Source organism: Miniopterus natalensis, chromosome 18 (genome assembly GCF_054644295.1).
Source record: "Miniopterus natalensis isolate mMinNat1 chromosome 18, mMinNat1.hap1, whole genome shotgun sequence".
Lineage (NCBI taxonomy): Eukaryota > Metazoa > Chordata > Mammalia > Chiroptera > Miniopteridae > Miniopterus > Miniopterus natalensis.
The window spans coordinates 38,705,114-38,731,530 of NC_142098.1; the positions used below are offsets into that span (position 1 = coordinate 38,705,114).

The 26,417-nt window shown below is 51.7% G+C and overlaps 2 protein-coding genes across 4 annotated transcripts; one reads left to right on the plus strand and one right to left on the minus strand.

Moving 5' to 3' along the window:
* Positions 1-5,267: 5,267 nt before the first annotated feature.
* On the plus strand, positions 5,268-9,978 carry CD37 (CD37 molecule). The gene is made up of 9 exons (XM_087826831.1): positions 5,268-5,330; positions 5,549-5,623; positions 5,729-5,801; positions 6,628-6,752; positions 6,862-6,936; positions 7,488-7,592; positions 8,266-8,517; positions 8,844-8,927; positions 9,901-9,978. The coding sequence occupies exons 1-9, from the start codon at positions 5,268-5,270 to the stop codon at positions 9,976-9,978; spliced, it is 930 nt and encodes a 309-aa protein (XP_087682957.1).
* Positions 9,979-10,466: 488 nt separating this feature from the next.
* TEAD2 (TEA domain transcription factor 2) lies at positions 10,467-25,411 on the minus strand. Of its 3 annotated transcripts, none has more exons than XM_087826827.1 (12): positions 25,334-25,411; positions 23,472-23,709; positions 23,039-23,103; positions 22,531-22,593; positions 20,899-21,006; positions 20,741-20,799; positions 18,134-18,198; positions 16,940-17,088; positions 14,408-14,581; positions 12,403-12,564; positions 11,582-11,734; positions 10,467-11,075 (listed from the first exon to the last, which is right to left on the minus strand). In XM_087826827.1, exons 2-12 carry the CDS (start codon positions 23,701-23,703, stop codon positions 10,962-10,964), a joined length of 1,344 nt encoding a protein of 447 aa, XP_087682953.1. In that variant the 5' UTR covers positions 23,704-23,709; positions 25,334-25,411; the 3' UTR covers positions 10,467-10,961. The 3 variants fall into 3 exon arrangements, with proteins under 3 accessions (XP_087682953.1, XP_087682955.1, XP_087682954.1); XM_087826829.1 differs by lacking the exon at positions 25,334-25,411 and adding an exon at positions 25,253-25,273; XM_087826828.1 differs by lacking the exons at positions 22,531-22,593; positions 23,039-23,103; positions 23,472-23,709; positions 25,334-25,411 and adding an exon at positions 21,235-22,139.
* Between the last annotated feature and the right edge of the window lie 1,006 nt (positions 25,412-26,417).

Below are 26,417 nucleotides of genomic sequence, written 5' to 3' on the forward strand. Positions count from 1 at the left end.
TCCCTATGTCCTTGTTTTCCCAAATCTTGCTTCCTGGGAAAGGCTCTAAAACGGTTGACTCAGTAGATGATATTCTTGCCAGTGAAGACTGTAAAGACTGTGAAGACTGGGCCTCTCCAGACAGGCTCTCTAGAGCAGATTCCACTTTTTCAAGGGAAAGTCTGCCTTCCTGAGTAGACCTTAAGGACACCAAAGACTAGATTTTAGATTTCAGATATAAGGAGACTGAGTTTCAAAATAATCCTCAACATATCTTTAAAGCAAACCTTTTATTTCTGTCCCTACCACCACTGAAATTCAAAGCACAAACAATAATCTGATGTAAGCTTTACTTCTTAGAACTTGATGCACAGGATAAGGGCAGAGATAAGTAAGCTAACAATAGCCAGGAATACCACTCAGAGTTTTTGAAAACATTAGGTGTACTTCCTACAGAGGGAGGTACCATTTTTAGTGGGCTTTTGAATCAAAGAAACTAATTTAGTACTAAATCTGCCTTTCACCCTAGGAAAGTTGTTTTCCCTCTCTGAGCTTTCTCATCTGTAAAACACCCAGGTCTCTGCTCAGATATCACCTCACCAGAAGTGCCTTCTTTGCCCACCTATCTAAAATAGCAGCCTACCTATCCACCACTCTCCACCCCACCCACTTTTACTTTTCTTCGTAGCATTTCTTACCTCCCGCTGTGACTAACTATTGGCTGTTAGTCTGGTTACCTCCGTCCCCCCTAGCTGCTCTACCCCAGGAGGGCATGGTGCTCTACCTCATATTGGGGCCACTCTCCTCTCTGCTCTCTGTGCTTCCACCACTCTGACCTTCCGGTGACTCCTCAAATATGCTACAAGAGAATGGGCAGAGAGTGTGCTGAAAAACAACAGAAAGAACAGGGTGCGATGAGTTCACTGATCAATTCTAACAAATATTTAGAGAAGAAATTATACTAATTCTATACAATCTCTTTCAGAGGATAGAAGCAGAGGGAATGCTTCCTAACTCATTCAAAGAGACTAGCATTACCGCGATACCAAAAACATTACAAAAAAGAAAACTACTGATCTATATCTCTCATTAACAGAGATACAAAACTCCTAACAAAATATTAGCAAACCTAATCCAACAGTGTATAAAAAGAATTATATACCATAATCAGGTGGGATTTATCCCAAGTATGCAAGATTGGTTCAACATTCAAAAATCAGTTAATGTAATCCATCACATCAACAAGCTAAAAAATAAAAATCACATAATTGTATCAGCAGATGCAGTGAAAGGTTTTGAAAATTCCAACACCTATTCATGATTAAAACTACATAAATAAACTAGGAATAGAGAGGAATTTCCTCAACTTAATAAAGAATACTTAGAGCCCTGGCCGGTATTGCTCAGTGGTTAGAGCGTTGTCCCACACACCAAAGGGTCACAGGTTTGATTCCTGAGCAAGGACACATACCTGGGTTGCAGGTTCAATCCCTGGCCTCAGTCGGGGCATGTGTGAGGGGCAACCAATCGATCTCTCTCTCTCTCTCTCTCTCTCATTTTATCTCCCTCCCTTTCCTAACCCTCTCCCCCTTCCAATCTCTCTCTAAAAAAAAGATATATATACACACATATATATATGTATAGATGATAGATGATAGATAGATAGATAGATAGATAGATAGATAGATAGATAGATAGATAGATAGATAGATGATAGATATATCGCCCTGCCGGGCGTGGCTCAGCGGTTGAGCGTCAACCTAGGATCCAGGAGATGGAGGTTCAATTCCAGGTCAGGGCACATGCCCGGGGTTGCAGGCTCGATCCTCGGTGGGGGGCAGCCGATCAATAACTCTCTCATCATTGATGTTTCTCTCTCTCTCTCTCTCTCTCCCCCTCTCCCTTCCTCTCTGAAATCAATAAAGATGTATTTTTTAGAAATTAATTTAAAAAAATTATTTTAAATTAATGGGGAAAAAATATCCTCAGGTGAGGATTAACAACAACAAAAAAGGATATTTACAAAAAACCTACAGCTAACACCATGCTTACTGAAACTAGAAGCTTTCCCAATAAGAGCAGGAACAAGGCAAGGATGTCCCCTCTCACTGACTCCTTTTCCATGTCATACTATAAGTCCTAGTTAATGCAGTAGGGCAAGAGAAGGAAATAAAAGGCATACACATTGGGAAAGAAGAAATGCAACTGTCTTTGTTCACAGATGACATGACTGTCTATGTAGATATCCAAAAGAATTGACAAAAATGCCCTGGAACTAATAAGCTATTATAGCATAGCTGCAGGATACAAGGTTAATATACAAAAGTCAATCACTTTCCTACAACAATGAACAAGTGGAATTTGAAACTAAAAACATAATTCCATTTACATTAGCACCCCCCAAAATGAAATACTCAGGTATAAACCTAACAAAATATGTTCGAAATCTATAGGTAGAAAATTGATGAATGAAATCAAAGAATTAAATAGAAAGATGTTCCATGTTCATGAGTTCTTCCTAGCTGGATCTATAGATTCAATGCAATCCCCGACTGTGTTCCACTAAAAAAAAAAAAAAAAAAAAAGAAACTTGTGCTCATGAAAAATATATCCCCCTTTCTTGAACACATTCAAGACGTGTGTTCCTTAAAACAAGTTCCGGGCTTTTGTTTTTGGGTGTGTGTGTGTGTTGGTGAATTGGTAATATGACCCTTCAGGGACGGAACTGAGTTTTGGCAAACTTGGATTCTGCAAACTGGCCACTTGGGACACTTATCAGGCCTGTTGGTCTCCTGGTAGACCCTTCTTCGAAGCTGGAGAGGTCCTGGTGATGGTCCAAGTGTGAGACCCAACATCGTCCCCAACAAGCCTGTAATGGGATTGCAACTGGTGTCTGCTGTCCAGGAACTTGAACCAACGCATTTCACCAGCGAGTTGCCCCAGCCAAGGTCCGTGTGCAGGCCGGGCCTGGGAACCGGATCACAGTCAATGAGCAAAGGGGCTAAGGCCAGCTTCTTGGATTCGAGGGGAGAAAAAAGGAGGGACCTCTGAGGCCTCTTTGACCCCTCAGTTCCATAGAAGCTGTGGCGGCCAGCAGGCCCGGGTCCCATGGCCTGTACCCTGTTGCCTCTCGGGAGTGGCACCGGGCCACACACACCCCAGGTCTATACACGATTCGGGGCGCCCTAGCGCTGTCATCCTCACCCCAGCCTCGAGGCCTGGCTGCTTCGGTCTGGTTAGTTAGGCGAAAACAAGGGTGAAGAAGCCTCAACTGAGAAGTCTAGCGACCATCTCAGGCCGCTTTAGGCCTCGTGAGACCGCCAGCTCGAGGCCTCAGTTCCTCTGCGCATGCGCCACGCTCTCCTCCTGGCACACGTGACCTAGCAGCTGATTCTGCCCCTCTGTCCTTTTCAACACCCTCCCTCCCTGCACGCACGCACGCACGCACGCACGCACGCACGCACGCACAGGTCCTACGTCCACGCTTGCGCTTATGCTTCTCTTGCTTCCCTCTTTGGACCGTGGGCCCGACCCACCTGCCACAGACACACAGAGTGGAGTGTTTATTACTCAGCCACAAAAAAGAAGGAAATCCTACCATTTGCGACAACATGGATGAAACTGGAGGGCATTGTGCCAAGTGAAATTAGCCAGACAGAAAAAGACAAGCCCTGGCCAGTGTGGCTCAGGGATTAGAGCGTCAGCGGACACCGACGAGTGGTAGGTTCAATTCCCAGTCAAGGGCACGTGCATGGGTTGCGGGTCCGCGTGTGGCAGACAACCCGTAGATGTGTCTCTTCCTCATCAATGTTTCTGTTTCTCTCGCTCTCTCCCCCCTTCCCTCTCTCCCTCCCTTCCTCTCACTCTCTGAAAAGCAATGGAAAAAAATATCCTCAGGTGAGGATTAACAAAAAGAAAAAAGAAAAAGACAAAATGTCATTTACATGTGAAATCTAAAAAAAAAAAATTTTTTTTCTTTTTTAGAGTAACTGAGTAGAATGGTGGTTGCCAGCGACTGGAAATGGGGAGATGTAGGTCAAAGGGTATAAACTTTGTCATAAGAAGAATAAGTTCCCAGGATCTAATTTACAGCATGGTGCCTACAGTTAATAATACAGTATATTGTATACTGGAAAGTTGCCAAAAGTAGTTCTTCAGTGTTCTAACCACACACACAAACTATGAGATGATGAATGTGTTATCTTAAGGTTGGTAAATCATTCCACAATGTGTGTTTATCAAATCATCACGTTGTACACTTTAAATACATACAATTAGATTTGGCAGTTAATTCCTCAATAAAGTTGGGGAGGGGAAGCCCAGAGTCAAAAATCGAAATACTATTACTATGAATTGATTTTTGATGACAATAAGAAAATAAATTGCATTTTGAGCCTTAAAAAAAAGATAGCAGATGAGATTTCTTAGAAGAGAGAAAGGGTGATGTATGCCTAAGAGGAGCTGGTTTTCCAGGGCTTGGATGGATGTCAGGATGGTAGGAACATCTGTGAGGATTTGGGACTTGACAAGAATGGGGAGCCTGTGGGGTTCCAGGGGAGACTTCAGAGGCTGCTAGGCAGGCAGCTCAGGCGTAGAGACCATCAGGTACTGCAAACCCGGATCTAACTGCCAAGGTCCCAGGCTTCATCCTGACTCCTCTAGGCCCTCCTCCTCTAAGGGCCTCACTGCAGAGGCAGGAAGTACTGCCTGAGGCTCAGCTTCCGCTATGGGTGTTTGGCACTGCTCAGCCACCCCTCACTCCCAGGGACCTTCCCACTTGGGGCCTGCAGCACTTTCACTTCCCCCAGGTGCCCAGCCCATGCCCCAGCACAGGGGAGCACCTGGCCTACACTTGTTGCCGAAAACAGGATGCAGACTCTGAGAGAGGGGCAATGACAGAAGTGTGTGTGTGTGTGTTGGGGGGGGGGGGGGGTGATCAAGAGAGGAAGGAGGACAGGCATGCAGAGAAGGGGCCAGAAACCCAGAGAGGGAGAGGATAGAGACTCCGAGGTTCGGGGAGAGAGAAACCCAGAGAGAAGTGGACAGAGACACAGAGAGGAGATAAAGACTCGGAGAGAAGGGAACAGAGACCCAGAGAGGGGAGGACAAGGAACCCAGGGCTGAGAGGCAAGCACAGAGATGGATGCAGAGATGGCAGAGCTTAGCAGGCAGTGAGGTCAGAGTATCTGTGAGGTCGGCTGCTGTCCAGGGGCAGCCTGGGGTCCTAGTGTCCAGAGGAAGTGGGTACAAGTAGATTTGGAGTCCCTGTGGGTCCCTCAACCTGAGCCATGGAAACCTGGGAGGAACTGCCCAGCGTGTCCTTGGTGTCCACAAATTCCAAGGCCCCTCAGGTACTGGTGTGTATCCCAGTGGAGTGGATGAAGGCGACAGGGACAGAGACAAAGTAAAACCACCTTGTGTGTAGAGGGAGTGGGTGAAGCTCCACCCCTGGCACTTCCTCTTTCTCTGTTCTTCCTTTCTGTCTCTTAGCCTCTCCCTTTCTCGTTCAACGCTTCTTTCTCCCTGTCTCCCCACTGCCAACTCCTCTTCTGGTCACTCACCCCTCCAGGTGAAGATGTCTGCCCAGGACAGCTGCCTCAGCCTCATCAAGTACCTCCTCTTCGTTTTCAACCTCTTCTTTTTTGTAAGTTGTCTCATGGCTACCTAGCCCGGGCCCCAGTCCTTGCGGCAGCTGCCCCACCTCATATCCCTACTTGCCCACCACAGTATTCTCTTCTCCTCTCCGCAGGTCCTAGGCAGCCTGATTTTCTGCTTCGGTATCTGGATACTCGTGGACAAGACCAGCTTTGTGTCATTTGTGGGTAAGGGGCCAGGGCAGTGGGGGAGGGCCTTCCTGGGGAGGCATGGGCCCAGCCTCCCAGCAAGTATCCTCCTCCTAGCAAGTATCCTCCAGGAGTCTCTCTTGTCCCGAGGAGCCCCACAGTGCCCCACTCCCTAGGAAGGTCCCAGGCTCTGCTGCAAAGTTCCACTGCCGCACCTCTCCAAGCCTCAGTGTCTTCCTCTGACAAATGATTTGTGCATACCACTAATAACAATAATAGTTGTTTCTCAGGCACTTCCTATGTGTCAGATCTTGTGCAAATGCCTATCAGATCCTCCCATAAACCTTTCCTGAGGTTCAGAGAGGGGAAGTCACATACTGGATGTCACACAAGAAGGAAGTAGAAGTGTAGATATGACAATAATAATAGTAGGAAATAATAACGGGGTAATAGTCAAACTCCTAATGGCTCATATTTAATAAGTGTTTGCCCTGTATTGAGGACTGGGTTGAAGACATGCCTCCAAGCCGTCCCTCAAAACCACCCCCAGGAAATAGATATCATTATCTCCTAGACTCAGGGAGGTTAAATTGAGTGGTGCAGTGTCACAGAAAGGTGATGGGGCTGAAACTACTGGGAATGAGATGCTGAAGGAAAGAAGAGGGACAGAGTGAGAGAGGAGAGAATCCCGGAGAAGAGAGACAGAGACTCAGGGTGGGGCTGGATCAGAGACCCAGAGAAAGGGGTGCCCAGGAGCCCAGAAAGAGGCCCCCCAGGATACTTCTCCCTACTGCATGGTTGGGGAATGGGGCTGCCTGAAGCTGTGCACATAAGACCTAATGTCATTGCCTCCCACCTCCCCCAGGCTTGTCCTTCATGCCCCTGCAGATCTGGTCCAAGGCCCTGGCCATCTCAGGAATCCTCACCATGGGCCTTGCCCTCCTGGGCTGTGTGGGGGCCCTGAAGGAGCTCCGCTGCCTCCTGGGCCTGGTGAGTACCTTGCCCCCTCTCCATCCCTAGGACCACTCCCTTCTCCCCTCAAATAGAACCCCTGCATCCTGTGAGGGACTCAGCCTGACTTCTCCACTCTGGCCCCCAGTATTTTGGGATCCTGCTGCTCCTGTTTGTCACGCAAATCACCCTGGGGATCCTCATCTCCACTCAGCGGATCCGGGTGAGCTTGCCTACTCTTCTGCAGCTAGTGGGTGGACTTGGCGGGGGTGGGGTGGGAGGGTGGAAAAAGACAGAAATAAAGGCAGACAGGGACTGACATAGACAAAGAGAAATAACAGAAAGGCAGAAGAGAGAAACAGGGCCACGAAGGCAGAACAGATACAGAGACTAACAGACACAGAGAGGTAAAGACAGGGAGAGACAGAGAAAGATGGACATGGACGGAGGAAGACAGAAATTAGTGAGACATAGAGATCCAAAGGGAAACAAACAGAAAAGAGAGAAAACATGCGGAGAAATAGAGGCTCAAGGAAGAGATAGAAGCCTGACGAGAGATTGTGGGAACTAGCGAGAGAAACAGAAAGACGGTAGAAACAGGCAGAGAAATTTTGAGGAACAGAGACATAGGTAGCCATTCAGTGCGGAACGGATGCCCGCATAAAGATGCTCAGGGACCCCCTTGGGGCTGAGACTTCTGTGAGTGGCTGGAGTTGGTCGGCACAGATGGGGTGGGGAGGCAGGTGGGGTTCTAGCCTCACTCTCGCCTCCCAGCTGGAGCGGAAGGTGAAGGACATCGTGCAGGAGACGATCCAAAACTACCGCGCCAACCCAGAGAAGTCCGCTGCGGAGGAGAGTTGGGACTACGTGCAGTTCCAGGTGTGTGAGGCCCCCACTCGCCCCGATGAGTAGCCCTCCCTCTAGCTTCTGGACTCTAATGTGGCTCTGCCCTCTACGTGGAGAAGACTCTGCCCTGAAGTAGCCCGTACCACAGCTCCCGGACCCTAACATTACCCTAACTACCTACCCTACCTCCTGCCACGCCTGACGGGGCCCCGCCCTCAGATGATAACATAACTGGCCCCATTATGGTCGTTCCCCAGCTCCCAAGCGGACCCTGGAAAGGCTCCGCCCTCTGCCTCTAAAAGACCCGCCCTCAGCCCCAAAGCCCTAGCTCGACCCCACCCCCAGCCCCTAGTGACTCTGGGTACTTCGGGACTCGACCCACGTGAGACTCCATTTCCTGGTCACTTACGGGGCCCCGCCCTCCCATCCACCTGCCCCCTAACTTGAGGCTGAATTTCCACTGCCTACCCAATCTTCGGTCCACAACGTGACTCTGCAGCTTCCCCAGCCCCAGGTCGCCCCGTGATTCTTCTCTCCCAACCCCATGTTTCCCAAGTGACCCCAGCCCAGCCCATCGTCCTCCACCCTGCACCCACTATTCGACCCTCTACTTCCAACATGACCTCAAACCATCACCCAGTCCCGATTCCCCATATCATCGTGCATCCCTCTAGTCCCGGTCCCTCTGACCCTGTCCCTCTCCCAGCTGCGCTGCTGCGGCTGGAACTCTCCTCAGGACTGGTTCCGTGTCTCCAGCTTGAGCAGCAACAAGTCGGTGTACAGAGTGCCCTGTTCCTGCTATAACTCAACCGCGACCAACAACTCAACCGCGACCAACGACTCCTCGATCTTCGATATGAACTCCCTCTCCCAGTTCAGCCGGGGCGGACCACCGGCGCGGCCCCAACACGGTTTAGACCTTTGCGCCGTCCCTGCGAACAGCAACACCTACCGTGAGGTGAGAGGAGAGCGGCCTGCGGAGGGGGTAGGGCTGCGGCGAGGACCGTGGTCCCGGGAGGCAGGGCCGCAGCATAGGGGCGGGGCCTACAAGTAGGCTGGGGCTGCGGGAAAGAACGCGCAGCTAGAGGGGCGGAGCCCTGGAAGGGGCGGGTTCCTTGGAAAGGCGGGGCCTAAAATGGGAGGACCTAGAATGCTTATACCTAGGGAGGCACCTGTAGGCTTACTCAGCGCGCAGTGACTAGAGAACCCTGGTAACTAGGGAAGCGGGGCGTGAGGGCGAATCCCAGAAAAAGGCCTACATTTAACTTTTCCCTGCACTCCCAGGGTTGCGCGCGGAGCCTCCAGAAGTGGCTACATAACAACCTCATCTCTATAGTGGGCATTTGTCTGGGCGTCGGTCTACTCGAGGTAATCTGGTCCCACCCTCACTCGCGATTGGCTGTAAATCCTTAGACAGCCCCGCCCCAAATTAGCCGTCCTCCCTCTCTGGAAAAGGGGCTTGAATGTGAGGTCGGCCACTCCAGGCTTTTCTGCCGCTCCACCTGGGAGGAGACCTAGCCTCTTTGAGCTCCGATTGGTTGCACGCGGGGAGGTTGTGCGCCCTTCCTCGCGAGGTTCCCATTGGCCTCCTCGGCAAACCAGCCTCTGGCTATTGGCCGCAATATCCCTCCCCTTTCCCGGCAGGTGAGTGTGGTGGGGCTGAGCCTGCTATTGCCACAAAGAGCTCTCCGCCGGGAACCCCAGCCGCAGGTGCCGGGCGCCGACGGTTCGTGCCCTGGGCCCGGCCAGAGCGCTGATGGCGGCAGCGGGCGAGGTGGCGTGCTGATCAGCAGCGGGCGTAGCGGCAGTCTGTGGGGTGGCTGGGGCATGGCGGATGCTTGCCCCAGCTGGGGGGACAAGCCCCCGCAGGGCAAGCTGCCCAAAGCTCTGGGGCCCTGGCCGCTTTGGGATCAAGAGGAGGAACAGCCTGAGACCGGGAGCGGGGGTGCAGAGGTGGAGCCCAAGGTGGAATTAGAGGTGGAGGCAGAGAGGAAGACAGAATAAATGACCCTGGGCTTGCTCCGCATCTCACTACTTTCTAGACTCAAGACCTATGTTAGACGCAGCTGGGTTCCTTCTGCCCCACCCTTTTGGCGACCTGCTGCCCTTTTACCCTTAACTCCACCCTTCTCCACTTTTATCTTCCCCCAAACTCCCGTCTTGTACCCCATTTTCACAACCAGGCCCAGTTCTCCCACTAGCCCCACCCCACCCAGTTCTTGATGCCTCATTTTCTTTTCTGGCCCCATTCCCTGACTTTCCTCTCTTAGGACCCCGCCACCCCACCTCCCTCTCACTGCCACCCCCTCGACCTCTCTGATAGCATCTCCTTTCTCTATAGCTCAGCTTCATGATGCTGTCCATATTCCTGTGCAGAAACCTGGACCACGTCTACAACAGGCTCGCCCGGTACCGATAGGCCCCACCCTCCCCAAAGCCCCACCCCAGCCCCTTCAAATGCCAGGGCACTTCCTTACCACCTGTAAATATTTGTTTAATCCCCAGTTCTCCCCAGCCATTGAGCCCTCTGCCTCCTCATTCCCCCCAGGGACCCAAGTGTCTGCCTGCCCCACTGCTGTCACCTCTCTCGTGGGACTTGGGGCTTCCCGCCACTAACTTCCTGTCCCCAAAGATACCTCCTTTCGTTGACTCATCTGTCACCCTACCACTTCCCACAGATTATTTTTCACCCAAACCCCAAATAAATCCCCTGTGTTTTGGTAAAATAGCTTTATCCTCTGTCAAAACACAAACCAACACAATTTTGGGGCGGGGGGGGGGGTGCAGGGGTGGGGGTGGCAAACAATACAGTCTAGCCCGTGGCTCATGTAGAAGAGGGGATAACATTAAAAAGCCTCACCCCACTGCTTGCTCAGCTGAGAAAAAAGTCACGACCCTAACACCCACTTATAAATATCTCTTGTTATATTAAAAAAAATATTTCCAGGGCCCACCTGGCCCTGCACAGAAAGGGTTAACCTTCAATATTTGATATCAGTATCACAGGGTGGAGGTGGTAAGGAGAGGCAGATTGGGAAAAGGGGAGGTTGAAAAACAAAGAGAAGGGCAAGCCAATATGTAACTAGGGCCCTCCCAAACACCCAGAACAGAGTGGGGAGGGCCCCTGTTAGAGACAGAGACCATGCTATACCCTCAGGGCTACTCCGGTCCCCAGCCCCCGATGCCCTGGAGTGATCTGTCCTTTCACAGACCCCTGTGAGGTCCCAATATCAGAATCCATCCATCTTTTCCTCTCAGTCACAGCCCATTCAACTCACCACCCAGCTTTCAAGGTCCCCTCTTAACAGGGAGCAGCCCCCTCTCCAAATAAGCCTGAGGAAAGCTGGAGGTCCTTCCTGGGAGGAGGGTATTCTGGGGGTGAGCCACTTTTTGGGTCCCCCTTCAGTCCCTGACCAGGCGATAAATGTGGTGCTGGGCCCCCCTCTCACTGGTGGAGACTTCAAAGACGTAAGCAGTGCAGAGCAGCAGCTCCTGGGTGTCTCGATTTGTCACCACCTGCCAAGGAGGCCAGGAGAAGAGGTTTATGCTTGGAAGGGAGAGAAGGGACCACTGTGCCCTCCCTCAGTTATCATGGGGTACCCAGGAAAGGGGTTCCCACCATGTCACACTTCCCAGGGAGAGGGGATGCCCAACATGCCAGGTTCCTCGTTTGAATGGCCTCACATCAGGCAGTGTATCATGTGTTACTGGGTCAAGGGATCCCACCATATCATGTTTCCTGGACTAAGGTTAGGATCCTGTAAAGGGGGTCCCCTTAGCTAAGAACCCACTGTGAGTCCTTCCAGGTCAGTATCCCCAATGAAGGGGAATCCCCTCATGAGAATGCTATGGAGTCTCCACCACATCAGTTCCCTGGGAAAGGGGTCACCTAAGCCAAGGGTCCACTGCAGGGCCCCCACTGTGCCAGTTCCCCAGGTGAAAGGGTCCCTGGGGCTGAGGGTTTGTGATGGGCACTCCCCTCCCATCTGGACTTCTGCTGCAGCGCAGCCCCAGTGCGTCACCTGGAGGATGGTGAAGTTCTCCAGGACACTGTTCATCATGTAGCGCTCAGGCAGCTGCCGCAGCTTGTGCAAGAAATTCACCAGGTACTCACACATGGGTGAGCGCAGCAGGCGGTACACGAACCTCCCGTCCTCTAGCTGGGCGCGCTCCGTCTGAACCAGGGGGTAGGGAGTGGGGAGGACAGTGACTGAGACACACAGGGGTCACCCCAGGAACCCAGCCTCACTCTGTGCCTCTCAACTGCCACACTCACTCTTGACTACCATCCTCCCTCTTCCACTGCCCCATCCGCAGTCACCAGAGACGGGAGCCTGAACCCTTGGGTGTCCAACTCAGGATCACTGAGCCTGAAAACTAGAGACACTCCCCATAGCCCCTCAAAGCTGGGCTCTGAACCCTCAATGACCTCCGAGCTCCTCTGACCTCCGATACCCTCAAATCCTCCAAAGGCCCTTTAATCAGATCTCCAAACTCTGTGACCTCTGAACTTTAGACCCCACAAGTCCTCAGCAGCCCAACTGTGACCCCTGAACTCTTCTAGATTCACAAGAACCTTTTGAATCTTAGTCACTAAATCTCTGTCCCACATGTTACCTTTGAACCCTCAAAGTGACCCCTATATGTGACTATGACTTTAGAACTCCATATTAGCTCTAAGCTTACACATTAAACCCCCAAAGAGGCTAGGACACCCGCACCCTGCCATGAAGACTCCCCCAATGCCTGAGCTGTCCTGGCTCCTGGTCCATTTACTCTACACCCCCAAATCAGCAGGTGCCTGGACGCTCAATGGCCCAGAGCTCCACACCTCTGGCCTCACCTCCACTTTCTCCACCACCTGCTTGCCAAAGGAGCAGACCTTGGAGGAACAGGTGAGGGTCATGTGCTCCAGGCTCTCGTACTGGCTGCTCACGCCATAGAAGCCACCACTGCTGCCGCCGGCCCCCACCTCCTCACCACTCGGGCCCCAGTTCAGGTCCGCCTGGGGGATGGGGAGACACAGGTAATTTGGAGGGGATGTCCCTTATAAGTGGTGGGGACTCTTCTAACATGGGAGTTCTGCCCTATGGCCTAATTTCTCCCATTTGCCCCTGTAGTTGCCCACCTCTCTTCCTCAGCGTTCAAAGTCCCCCTCCCCCCCAAGGGTGGGTTTCTGGAGAAGACCCAGCCTTCCATCAGTGCTACAGAAGTAGGAGTCCCCAAATGATTCTGAACCTCTCTCCCTAGTAAGCCCTCCACCAAAGGAGACCTGGAATTCCACTTTTTGCTCCTGAGTTCAGCCCCTTGCCCTAGCCTGTGTGGCTCAGTTGGTTGGGCGTTGTCCTGTGCACCAAAAGGTTGCCAGTTTGGTTCCCGGTGAGGGCACATAACCAGGTTTTGGGTTCGATCCCAAGTTGGGGTGTGTACAGGAGGCAACTGATTGATGTTACTCTTTCCCCCTCTCCCTTCCTCTAAATATTTTTTTTAAAAAGTTTAGCCCCTTCCAAGGGCTTAGTTACTAAGGAGGCAGTTACTCCCTAGCAACCAGAGGTTCTACCTCAGAGTCCTTCCCAACGCTGGTTGCTAAGGCAAGGGGCTATTGCCTAGCAACGGGGCCTGACGGGGCTTAGGGGACCCTGACTCCTCTTCAGAACACTCTTCCGGGCCCTTTCAGCCGATTCTCAGAGGTCAGACCCCTCCATTAACCCAGAGTCCAAATGAGCAGACAATCCATTATGCCAGGTGGGGTCTAATGAAGCCTAAGACCTCATATCACCTTTGGCCGGAGCCCCTTGGTCACCTTCCTGGGAGGCACACCTCTTCATCTTTCTAATTACTAACTTGACTAGGTCACTCTCCAGGGTGATTAGATCTCTCCTCAGAGGCCTGACTCCATCCATCACCCTGGCAACAGGGCCTTGTGAAGCCAGACAAAAATTGAAGGCATCTCCAGCCACTCCCCTGTGTCCCTTCAGATGCTGGGCTCCTAAGGGTCGCTCTCCAGACCTGGGACCTGGTGAGGCCTGTCTTAAGTCCTGACAATGCCTAAGACCTCAGCAGCACATCCCAGAGCCATTCTGGGCCTTGACTTCACACATTAGAACCCTTTATAAGAGCAGTAGCTATGGGTCCAGCAAGGCCAGCAAACTTCAGGCCCTTAAGTAGGCTTCCTTCTCAGAGACTAGATCCCTCCACTGCCCTGGTTACCACAAGGGTTAACACCCCTTAAACATTCACATTTATTGAACCTCTATAGCATCAGCCATTGTACTGGACACCAAACCAAATAAGCCTAAGAAAGACACAAATGGACCCTTATTCACAGTTATATATATAGCACCTGGCATAGGGCCTTGTATCTAGTAAGTGCTCAATAAGTGATTGTTCAATAAAGACAGGACTTTACAAAGCCACTCCCCAGCTCCTTCAATGGCAACCCTCAAGGCCGGACATTCTCTAACAATAGGGTCTGGTGGAATGTAGCATCCCCTCTTTAGAGGCCAAATACTCCAGGACATTCCTTAGCAACAAGGCTTGGTGTGGTCAGGTGGGATGTAGGGAAGTCTGAAACAACACAACCCAATCCCAAGGGCCATATCAGTCACAGGACTGGGTGTGGCAAAATCTAGTGGGATCTGGGGAGGTCCAAGTCCTATCCCTAGGCCTGCACTGGTCCCATGCATCCCTTCCTGGGGGCAAAACTCCTTGGAGCTCCTTGTTGCAAAGGGGGCTGATACTCTGAACTAAAAGAATGGTAAGGCCCAGGCTGACCTGGTAGGGCCAGAGGCCTTAGCTGGGAGGCCATGTGATTTATGAGCACTTTTGTTTTTGGTTGCAGAACTCACCCAGAACTTGACCAGGAAGAAAGCGTGGGGGGGGCCACGATCATACAGCTCCCGCAGACCACCCTTTTTCTCAGGGAATTTGTCATAGATCTGTCGGACATCCACACTCTCGAGGGGGGGTGCTCCAGGACTGGGGCAGTGCTGGCTGATGTGTACAAACAGGTGCCTCTGGTACTGGGGAGGAACATTCATAGGTGAGGAGCGGGAGATGGGCTGGATCTCCAGCCCTCACTGCCCAAGCCAATGTCACACCCCTGTCACCACCCCCAGAGCTCCTCCTGCTAGCTGTCCCACCCTGTCCACCCAGACACTGGGCCCAACTCCCAGGCACTGTCCCCACTCTCCTCTGTCCCTTCATTCCCACAGTACCTCAGTCCCTAAGCCCTGTCCCTACTGCCCAACTCTCTGCCCTGTCCCCTGCTCTCCATCCTTACAGCCCTGTCCTCTCCCATTTTCACCCCAGCCTCCTGCCTGGCCTCCCAGACCCCAATCTCTCCTCCCCAGTTCATCACTCATATAGCTCCAGAGCTGACTCTCAACCTTCCCTGCTTATAATCTTCCCATGGCTCCCCAGTGCCCCCAGGACAAAGACCCAACCCCTCAACCTGGCCATTTTTGAATAGCTGTTCATAAATGTTCCATCAATGGATGGATAAATGGATGGATGGGTGAGAATCCACATAGCCCACACCAAGACTTCCTCTCTGTTCCCGTTCTTATCACTTGTCCATATCCTGAAATCTTCCCCATCTTTTCTTCTGATACAAATCCTCCTCCATCTTTCCAGATCATCCAAATATGCCTCTTTCTGGTAGCCTCCACTGATCACAAACAGATGGGATCTCTCTACCATCACCAGGAGAAAATCTGGGTCCCTCAGCATGGCAATGCCAGCTCCTCTAGAACCAGCATCTATCCACAGCCTCACCAGTTTCCCACCATATTTGATTGTTTCCATCTCTGTATATGAAACATCCTGTTCTGCACATGGCAAACTCCTATGTAACCCTCAAAGCCCAACTCAAATGTTGTCATCTCAGGGAAGCCTTCACTGACTCTCCAGGCAGAATTACTTCTCTGTACACCCATAAAAACTTTAGTTTCCCCCATTGGGGAAACTATCAAGAATCTACAGTGTAGAGGCACTGTTCTGGGTCCCAGGGCTACAAGGTAAAGTCCCTGACCTCATGGAGCTCACAGTCTACTGGCAGAGAGAGAAAAAAATTTAAATCATCTTCAGATAATATAAATTTCAGAGAGTAATGTATGCTATGAAAAAATCCTAATAAAGCATAATAAGACAGTGGAGAGTGATGGCAGCTAGCATTTTCCATAAGGCGGTTTGGGAAGATAATCAGGGGCCTGAATGAATAGAGGGATAGAGTAGGGTATCTGGGGAAAGCATATTCCAGGCAGCAGGAACAGCAGGTGCAAAGGCCCTGAAGAAGGAGTAGGCCTGGCATGTCTGAGAAAGGGCATGGAGGCCAGTGCGGCCAGAGTTGAACAAACAAGGGTGAGAGTGCAGGAGATAAGGGCAGAGCGAGAATGGGGTGAGATCATGCAGAACTTTGTGGGCAACTAAAAGGACTTTAGCTTTTGTTCCTAGTAAGATGGGAGGGTTTTAACCTGATCTGACTCGGATTCTATCAAGACCACTATATACAGTAATTGCTGTTTATGTGGCTGTGGCAGAGACTATGTTTTCAAACCCTCGTTTCTTTTCACAGCTAAACTGCATTTCCCAGACTCCTCTGCAGTTACATTTGATCACATGACTAAGTTCTGGCCAATGGGACATGAGCAGACCTGATAGTTGCCACTTCCAAGCCAGACCCATAAAACCTCCTCACTCTCTCCCTTCCACCATCTGCCAGCCAGATGCAGAGAATTCAGCAGCCCTAGAAAATGTCAGACCCACAAAATGGAAGAGGCCTGGATTCCCCAAATCACTGTGTGAAAGGCTCCTGTTGAACACACACACGGAAATGTTACATGAGTGAGAAACTTTTATGATGTTCAGTCCCTGGGTGCTAGGGTTGTTTCTTCTAACAGTTAGCCCACCCTGACTAATATGGCATCTGTCTCCTTCCCAGCCCAGCAAAAGCTCAAGCCTAGAAACGAGTTTTCCTTTCCCAAGTTCCTAGTATCCACCACAAAGCCTGGTGTGCAGTAGGCACTCAGAAGTGTTTGATGAATGAATAAATGATGTCCTAGAGAGTTTCTCTGATCTTCCCAACCCATGGCCTCATGAACTTCCAATTCCTTTATGCTAAGAGTTGTCAAAGTGTAGTCTCGCGACCAGCAGCATCAACATCACCTGGGAGCTTTTTAGAAATGCAAATTCTCAGGCCCCAGACCAAGCCTACTGAATCAAATATTCTGAGGGCAGAGCTCAGCAATCTGAGTTTTAATAAGCCCTCGATGTTATTCTGATACTTGCTAAAGTTTGAGAACCACTACTTTATGCTTCCCCTTCCTCTAATCCTCTACATTCCAAAACACCCACAGTGACTATCCCAAAATTGCACTCACAGAGTCTACTGCATCCGGGGGTTCCACAAAGGCCGAGAATTCCACCAGCTGTAACCGGGCAGTGCCGAGGGCCCGAGCCTGCCAGGCTGGGGGTGACGGAGCAGGTGGGGGCAGGGCAGGGGGTGAGAGGGCTTGGGGGGGCTCGTACCCTAGAAAGAGAAAAACAAACAATAAAAATTGCTAACATTTATGGACTATATAAAGCACTGTTCTCTCTTGCCTGCCTCCACTTAGAAGCTGAAAAAGCTAAATACTCACTTTCCCAGCCTCCCTTGCAGCTAGAGGTGGCCATGTGACACAGTTCTGGCCAATGAGACGTTAGGGGAAATCTGCTCGGGGGCTTCTGGGAAGGAGTTTCTTCCTGAATGAAAAAGACAGAACTTTGGGAGGAGAAAGCTTTTGGTTCTGGTCAAGTCCTGCTTGGGACATGATGCCTGGAGTCACAACAGCCATCTTAGGGACAGTAAGACAGAGTCCAAGGGATGCTATAGAGATGCTAGTCCTGATATTGCTGAGCTGCTGAGTCAGCACATTAGTAGCCCACCTTCAAACTTTTTGTTATGTGGAATCATTAAAGCCTTTTAATTTATGGCACTATTAATTTGGGTATTGTTACTTGCAGCCAAGAGGATTCCTAACTGATGAATCTGTGGAACCTAAGTGTAATTTTTCTTCAATGTGAGTTTGTAGGACCACATCAGCATGGATTTCTGGAAGCCATCTTTGCTATCAGATGGGCAGAAGAATGAAGTCACCAGAGGAAGGCAGAACCAAGTAAGTCCTAATGCTACCATTTGAGCCCCTGGATCCAGTCATACCTGAAGCCATAATACTTGAAATATCAGTTACCTGAACCAATACATTCTGGAGGGGTTTTCTGTTTGTTGTTGCTGTTTTTGTCATCTAGCTTGACTTGGGTTTCTGTTACTTGCAGCTGAAAGAATCCTGACTAATACACCTCCCAATGTCCTTTAGGCTAGCAAGTGGCAGAACACAAACCCAGTGTCTGGCTATAGGTGCCATGCTCTTAACCACTATAAATTCTGTCACTCATCCCTCCCTACCCCCACACACACTGCCTCCAAGCTGGACCTCAGTAGGAATGTGACCCTGATTAATGAAAGGTTGAAGGAAAGGCACTTAGGGTTGATGAAAGGGACAGGAGATGAAGGAGGGTGGAGAGCAGACTCTTACCTGGGAGGTCAGTAGATGGGGGAGTCAGTGACAAGGAGAACGGTGTCTGCGAGAATGGCTTCACACTGAGGGAGAAAGGAAGCTGAGGGTGAGCAGGTGGAAAGATGCTAATCATACCAGCTACTGTTTACTGAAGGAACAGGACAAGCTGGACCGTGTGCTGGCACATTATGTGCACATTTTAACTGAAGCCTCCCAGCCTATGAGGTAGGTGTGATAACTGCTCTTCTCACTTGCACAGGAGAAACCTGAGGCACACGGGGGTCACCTGACCCATGCAGTCACTCAGCTGGGCACAGTGGAGCCTGGACTCAAACCAGGTAAGTCCCAACCACAAAGCCTGGAGTCTCAATGATAGTTTGGTACAGCTCACAAAATGGCAGAAAGAGAACAGAAATGGGGTCTCAAGAGGTGGGGAGAATAGGAAATTTTGAGAAAAAGGAGGCTGAAAGGTTAGGAGGGTAGGGAGAAAATGACCAGCAGCCCAGAAATGGGATACTAGGCCAAACTTTGGGGTTAGGAGGCAGCACAACAGAATCCAAAGCAGTATGTCCATAGAACTTTCTGTGATGAAAATGTCTATACCTGTGCCATCCAACACCGTAGCTACTGACCACGTGTGTCTACTCACCACACACTACTGAGCAGCAATATGGCTCAGGTACCTGAGAAACTGAATTTTTAATTACATTTCATTTGAATTAACTTAAATTTCAATAACCACATGTGGCTAGTGACTGTACTATCTGATAGCATAGCACTAGAGGCCAAAGACCTATGGGTATCCCAGGAGATGGTGGTAAGGAGACTGAGAGGTCAGAGGTCAAGGGGACATGATGAGGTCAGAGGTCAATAAGAGGTCAAGGATCCAAAGATCAAGATCAGAAAGACACAAGCTCCAGGGACTTTCAGACTTTGACTCCCAAGGGCCCTGACTTTCCATCCAAATTCTGAAATCTAAACTCCAAACCACATGACCAGTACCCTACCCACTGATTTCATTTCTTGTCATCAGGCCACTGCCCAAATGTCACCTCCTCAGAAGCCTTCCTGACTCCTGTTTAAATAAAGCAAATACACCCTGCTTTATTTCCCACATTTATCCCTTTCTTATTAATGCTTATTTACTTGTTTATATGTTTATTGTTTGTCTCTTCCCCTCTCCAAATATATAAGCTCCATGAAGACAGGAATTCTAACTTGTTCAATGCTATGTCCCCAATCCAAGCAGAGTAACAGGCACTTAATAGCTGCTCAGTAAACATTTGACTGACTGACCAATGGCTCAATACTGGCTTTCTCTCAGTTCCTGAAATTTACCAAACTTTCCTACCTTGGGGCCTTGGCACATGCTGCTTTCTCTGCCTAAAATGTTCCCACTCCTAGTCTTCATCTGGTGAAGTCCTAGTCAGCCTCCAACATTACCTCCTCAGAGAAACCCCCCAGAACTCTCTCCCTCACCCCAGAACCTGTTGCAGGTATTCACACCACATCACGCACACTCTTCAATTTTGTGTTTATGCACATGATTTAATTAACATGAGTTTCCCCAATTTGACTATCAGCTCCATAAAAATTAGAACCCCAGAAACCAGTGTGGCACCTGCTGAACCACCCACCCTTCCAGATCAGCCTCCTCCCTTTAGCTCTGGGGACTTGTTCAGATCCTTCGTGTGTCCCCATCCAGCAACACGCCCCAGCAAACTTTCTCTCCCAGCCTGGATCCCACAGCCTGTCACTTTACTCTTTCTCTGGCAGCACCTTCAACACCCCTGCCTCACCGTCCTGAGGTCACATTGCCCTACCAACACCCAGCCTAGACCCAATGACTCCTTTCTGGGCTGAAAAGTGTAATTCCCAGGTGCCTCTGGGGCCTATTTCTATTTTTCTGGGCTAGAAACATATCCTCACCCTCAGGGCTCTCTCGGAGCTATAAAGAACACTCCCATTTACCTCTGAGGCCCATTGTCTGCCTTCTAATTCTGAGAGAACACCTGTTCATGCCCAAGAACCACCTCTATGGGATAAGAACGAGCTTTCCCATGAGCTTCTGGGGCTCCCTCATCCCTGGTGGGGGCCTCTGGACCAACAATTGCCTTTCCCGTGAGACTCTGGAGCTCCATTCAACCCTCCTGGTTACTTCTGGACCTACAACTGCCTTTCCCATGAGTCTCTGGGGCCCAGCCAATCTGACTAGGCATCCTTCATACCTCTCACATTCATCAAGTCCCATGCTGAGCTCATTTTTTCCCCAAACCCGCTCCTTCCCCAGGCTGCACATCTCTGGATAGTCCCCCCAAGCCCAGTCACCAAGCCAGACCCCAGGCACTCTCTCTGCCTCCTCCCTCCTTCCCAGCCCATCAAGCCCCAACACCATCTCTCCTCCTCCTGACTCTCTCCCCTGTCCCCTCCTCACTATCCCATCTCAGACCTAGTCGTCTTCTTCAGACCATCACCCCACCCTCCTGCCTGGGATTCAAATCCAGATACCCTGGCTCCAGAATCTATGTTCACAGGGTGGTGGGAACTGGGAGATGGGGTAAGAAAGAGCTGTGGGAGAGAGTGGAGGTGGGGGATGGGTGCTGAGGCGGGACAGAAAATACTCACTCTGGAACATTCCAGGGGGTCCCAGAGCCCCCTGACCAAAACTGGAAAAGCTCAGAGGCCTGGAGATGAGACAAAGGGGGGTCAGACCGTTAGTCCACTGTTGAAACCACACACCCCACCCTCCAGCCCTGAACCTCACAGTCCCCAACCCAGGCCACCTGAGGACCAGCGGGACCCAGTTTGGCCTGCAGAGAAGGTGCTGAGATGAGCTGGGCCGAGGACATGGTGGCCATGGTCTGGAAAGCCTTATCCTTGGAAACCTGGTCCTGGAGGAAGAGTTGAAGGTCCATGTTAATGGGGAGTTACAGTGGACACAGCAAGGGTGGGGACAATGACAGGGCAGGGTAAGCATCGGGAGATGCACAGATGGGGGGTCCAGGCAAAGGGTTGAGGGAGGGTCCAAATCTCTCTCACTACTGCCCCCTGCCCCTCCTGCCTTCCTCAGGAATGTCTGGAGTAAGGGAGTGGGTGGGAGGATGGGCAGAGGGACTTACCACATTCAGGGCCTGCCCATGGGAGTGGGGAAGGGTGCCAAAGAAGGAAAGAAAACATGATTTAGGAAGTGAGGCCTGGACACCCTACCTTCCTTCCCTACAGCCTGCCACCCTGAGCTGAGCAATGAGCGGAAAGTGAAATGAAGGATGAATATGGAACAGAGGGGGCCAGGCCTAGAGCGGGGAAGAGGTTCCCAATGCCTAGAATGAAAGACAGTAATGAGTGTTTCTAGGTCAATGAAGAGCTGGAAGTGAAGGTTTCCTGATATGCAGGCAACAGGAAATGAGAATTTCAAACCCAAAGGGAATAGGCAGTGAACATTTCCTAGCTGAGATAGGACAGAGGGGAACAGTGAACTCCACAAAAGACTAAGAGAGCTCTGGTCAGTGTGGTTCAGTTGGTTGAGTATTGTCCCATGCACCAAAAGGTCGCCAGTTCGATTCCTGGTCAGAGCACATGACCAGGTTGTGGGTTCAACCCCCGATTGGGATGTGTTCGGGAGGCAATTGACCAATGTTTCTCTCATTGATGTTTCTCTCTCTCTCCCTTCCTCTCTCTCTAAAATCAATAAAAACATATTTTTAAAAAAGAAAGACCGGAAGGAAAGATGTTTAGACCTAGAGAGAAAGGAAGGGGAGGCGTCTGGGTACAAAAAAGGAACAGGAGTGATGGTCCCCAAATCCAAAGAAAGAGGCAGAAAAGACTCCATACTCGGAGGGGTCTGCGGCCAAGAGAGAACAGGGAATCCAGATGAAGGAAAGAAAAGGGATCCGAAAAACTCCAAAAGGAAATGAAGACATCTGGGCACAGAAAGAACAGGCAGGCCACATGGGGACAGGGAAATGGGAAGATGAACCAGAGGAGACCAAGAGGAGACCCACACAGCACAAGAGGGAAAAGGCGGGGAGGACGCCAGGAAGAGCAAAAGGAGGGCAGGAGGGGTGAGGAGAGGGAGGAGGAAGACAGCAGGAGCCAGAGGAGAGGCCCAACACCCCAGTCTTCTTACCTGTCCCGAGTTAGATCTCTATACCCCTCTCTCTATGGATCTTTCCCTAACCAGGGTCTCGATCCACCCCCATTTCTGGGCCACTAACCCCTCACACTAGATCTGTGCTTTCCCCATTCTGTCCACCTTTCTGTGTGAATCTGTTCCCATTTCTTGGTCTCTGTCCACCCACACACACACATACCAGCCTCTGTCCCTCCTTCTCTGGATTTCTGTTACTCTCTCTGCATTTATGTCCCCTCTCTCTGGGTCCCTGTCCCCCTCTCAGGATGTCTGTTTTGGTCCCTACCTTGAGCTTGGACTGGATTTCCCTCGATTTCCTTCGGGCCAAGACCTGGATGTGACTAGAGACCTGGAGGGAGTGACAAAGAAATAGATTCAGGCCAGAGTCACTTGCCCCTTGTGTCCCCTACCCCTTTCCTCCCCCCAGGTACCCCACAGAACTGCAAGAACATGGGAAGATGACACACATAATATGCCAGCTATCTCAATAGTATGCAAACAGATGTGAGCATAAAGGCCACACTTTTCTCACTAACACTTCTGATCTTCCCCCAGTAAATCTCCTTTCCCTCCCCCATCCTCTCTTTGACTCTTTTGGTCTCTCTAGCTCTGGTTCTAACACAACTGCTAAGAGACCTATACCAAACAGGCACAGAGTATACTCATGGAGGTGCCAAGAAGACAGACAAAAGCACACGAACCACATCCCCCTTGAACCTGAACCTGCCCATACTGGTAAAGTCCTGAGAAGACAAGCCCCTCCCGGACAGAAGCCCACAAGTCAGTCCTGACACCTGTTTACGAGTCCGGGTCTTCCCCGTTCTCAGCTTGATGTAGCGGGCAATCAGTTCATTCCGACCTGAAGAGTCAAAGATGGAACAGAGTTAGGCCTTCAGCAGAACTTCTCAACAGAGGGGACACCAGGGAAGGAGAGAGAAGCAGTAGTTCCCAGAGGTCCACAGCAAGCTGAGCTCTAGATGGAAGAAAGAGTTATGACTGGGTTCAAATCCCAGCTCGACCACATGTTAGCTTTGTGGCCTTAGGCAAATCACGCAGCCCTTCTGGGCCTCAGTTTCCTCATCTGTGCAAATGGGATGCTAGCTCCTATTGAGTCATCATGAGGATATGAAGTGCTTTTATGCAAACAGTGTTTAAAGCTTCATAAATATCACTTATTATCTTTTATTAATCAATGGGGGCCAGGGCAAAGGAGAGGGGCAGACTCACCATACATCTTGCCTTCATCAGACAGGATGATTTTCCGCCGGCCACAAGGTGGGTAGATGGCCAGGGCCTCCTGGAAGCTCTGCTCGATGTCTGGACTCCAGACACCCTCTGCATCTGGGCCACCATCTCCCCCAGCCCCCTCACTGCCACCGGTGCCCTCCTCACTTCCTTCCTCACTTCCTGTCCAGGCACTGCCATCGTCCAGGGGGGCCCCAGCCCGGGGTTCCCCCATCTGGGCCTGGAAGAACACAGAGCTCAGCAAGTTTCCTCCGACCCACCCAGGAGGACCTCAGAGCTTGGAGGGCTGGGAGTCCAGACTCCTGTGTCTGAGGCAGGGGGCAGGGGGTTCGGGGCTGAGACTTCTAGGTCCTGGAGAAGGGGCTGGATTTCTGGGGAGCTTAGGGTGAAGAGTGTTCTCCTCTGGATTTCCAGTGGAGCCTGGGTTGTGATGAAGTCTTGAAGACCCCATAGTAATGTGCAGGGCCCATGAGGGCCAGTCATTTGCGTATGGATTACTAGTTTAAAGAAGACAGGAGTCAGGGCCTAGTTGTAAGGAAGGGGTGTGTGAGTGAGATCTTAGTCCCACCCCAAGAACAGGTGGTAGGATGTGAGCAGCAGCTGCTGTTGGAAAAAAAGGGGCACAGGCCCTAGTAAGGCTGAAGGGATCCAGAGAGCGGGGGACAGAGACTCAGAGAGACGGAAAAGGACAGAGTCCCAGAGAGAAGGGAACAGAGACCCAATGTGGGGGCACAGAGACCCAGAGGGAGGGGGCCAGAGACACAGAGGGTGGTGGACAGAGGCTCAGAGGGAGTGGGGGACGGAGAGCCAGAAGGAAGAGGGACAGAGATTCAGGGCAGAAACTCAAATGGAGACCAGGACAGACCCACAGAACCACAGACTGGGGGGGAGAGTGGGACAGGGGCTCCCTGCCATCAGGAGAGCCAGAACAAAGGGCCCAGGCATCCCCTCCCCCAGTTTCCCACAACCCCCATCAGGGGAGGGGCCGGCCAGCGAGGACACCTCCCCTCAAGCCCCCGGCCCCGCCCCTCCCCTCCCAGCCCCTGCACTGTGGGCTCGGATCCAACTCTACTAGTTCCCAGTGACTTTCCGGAGGCCGAGAACGGGGGAAAACTTTTTCCAATACAGTCAGATCCCGCCTCCCTGGCGGCTCCACGTCTTCCACAGCTTTCCCAGGACCCCAGAGTCCAGGCTCCCATCCCCCTCCTCCCTAGGACCCTGGAGTCCTGGCCGAGGCAGACAAAGACCCCGGGCCGAGTCCAATGGCGCTGCGGCGTTCAGGACCCCCATAGGCCAAAATCCCAGCCCAGCTCTCCCCCATGTGGCCAGACAAAGGGACGGAGGAGCCGGCTAAGAAAGGTCCCCCTCATTTCCCGCCCCAGGCCCCAAACTTCCCAAGAGAGGAGCCTGAAGATCCAGAAAGCTCTGTAGCCCGCCCTCTGCCACCCTCGAGGCCCCTTTCTCCATGGGGAGGACCAGGCGCCCACAAATGACAAACACAAATCAGTTCGGTCAGAAGCACACAACAGGGTCCTTTCTCGCTTCAAACCGACACCGCCGCAGGCACTCGCACCCCACACATACCCGGCAGAGTTCCCTGCCCTCGCCCACTCCCGGGCGCACACTCCCGAACTTAGACGCATCGGCAGACACCCCAACTCCGGCGAAACTTCCAGCCCCGCATTCAGACTCGGTCAGAAGCGCAAACTCGAGCCCCCCCAATAAAATAAAGGCGTCATGCAATTCAGAGGTCCCCCACACACCTCAACTCCTAACGCGTAACTTTCCACCCCAACTCACACACCCCAAAGCAGGATCCCCGACTCCCGCCGCCGCCTTCCTACCTCCCGGCCTGGGGCTGGGGAGCCGAGGGCGGGCGGGGCGCTGCGAAGGAGAAAGTTGCCCGGGAGCTTTGTTTGGGAAAAGTGGGAGGGACCGGAGGGGGGGCGGGCCCGGACGCCGGACTGCGGGAAGGGGGATCCGAGGGTGACAGTTTGGGGGAGGATTTTTTGCTTTGGCAAAGGAAAGGTGAAGTCTAGCTGGGGTCTGGTAGCAACGTCAGGATTCGTGTGCTTAGATTCGTGCAAGAGGAGGGGTGTTGAGGGTCCGGACTCCTGGGTCTGAGGAAGGAGGGGCTGGGGCCCTGGACGGCTGGCCCTCTGGTGCGTTTGTGTGTTGGGGATGTGGAAGTGATACGAGCACAAAAGGTTCTTTCCTGTTCAGCCTCAAGTATATTTTTGAGGATTGAAGTACTGGGGGGGGGGGGGTGTGATTGATTTCTGTAATAACACGGTTTCCTTGTGACCTCATCAGAATTAAGAGTCGTGGGCAAGACCGGGAGTTATCGGAGTCCACGGAGGCGGAGACTCCCGCACTCACACGCACTCGTGGCCTTGAGGCGGCGCTGTCCCAGGACAGAGAGAGACATTAGGTTGCCTGAGGGGAGAGGGGCTGAGTGTTCAAACTCATAGAACCAGAAGAGGCTGCCGCCCGGACTCTGGGGACCTGAGGGAGCCCTGATCCCGAGTTTCTTGGAAACTGGGACAGAAGACTGGATTTCGGTTATCCGGAGAGAGCAGGGCAGTTTTAGTGGAGCCGAAAGCGTCCCCACATTGCCCTCTGTTGAGTTGCATTAGCGGTTTCAGATCCTGGAGAAGACGAGAAGCGAAACGGAGAAACTCTGAGATAGGTACACAAATAAGGAGCGGGCTAACCTGAAGGGCTGTTCAAGAGCAGAGGGAGCCTAGGGAAGAAACTGAGGGCGCTGCGAGCGGGACCCGGAGCTCGGAGGCGTGGCCCTAGGGTAGGGGGCGTGGCCACCTGCGATTGGAGCGGGACGGGCAGGGCTTGGGTCTCCAACGCCCCGGTCAACCGAAAGGGGCGTGGTCTGGACGTTGAGCGCGACCGCGGTAGAACGCCGAGCGGACT

Bases quoted from the DNA above. Each gene is read 5' to 3' on its own strand.
- CD37 (XM_087826831.1), top strand. From the start codon at position 5,268: ATGGAAACCTGGGAGGAACTGCCCAGCGTGTCCTTGGTGTCCACAAAT. The intron at 5,624-5,728 runs GTAAGTTGTCTC...TCCTCTCCGCAG, and splicing joins TTTTCAACCTCTTCTTTTTT to GTCCTAGGCAGCCTGATTTT. The intron at 8,518-8,843 runs GTGAGAGGAGAG...CTGCACTCCCAG, and splicing joins ACAGCAACACCTACCGTGAG to GGTTGCGCGCGGAGCCTCCA.
- TEAD2 (XM_087826827.1), bottom strand. From the start codon at position 23,703: ATGGGGGAACCCCGGGCTGGGGCCCCCCTGGACGATGGCAGTGCCTGG. The intron at 22,594-23,038 runs GTGTCAGGACTG...CACTCCCTCCAG, and splicing joins AGACCCGGACTCGTAAACAG to GTCTCTAGTCACATCCAGGT. The intron at 11,735-12,402 runs GTGAGGCCAGAG...CCCCTGGTTCAG, and splicing joins AGGTGGTGGAGAAAGTGGAG to ACGGAGCGCGCCCAGCTAGA.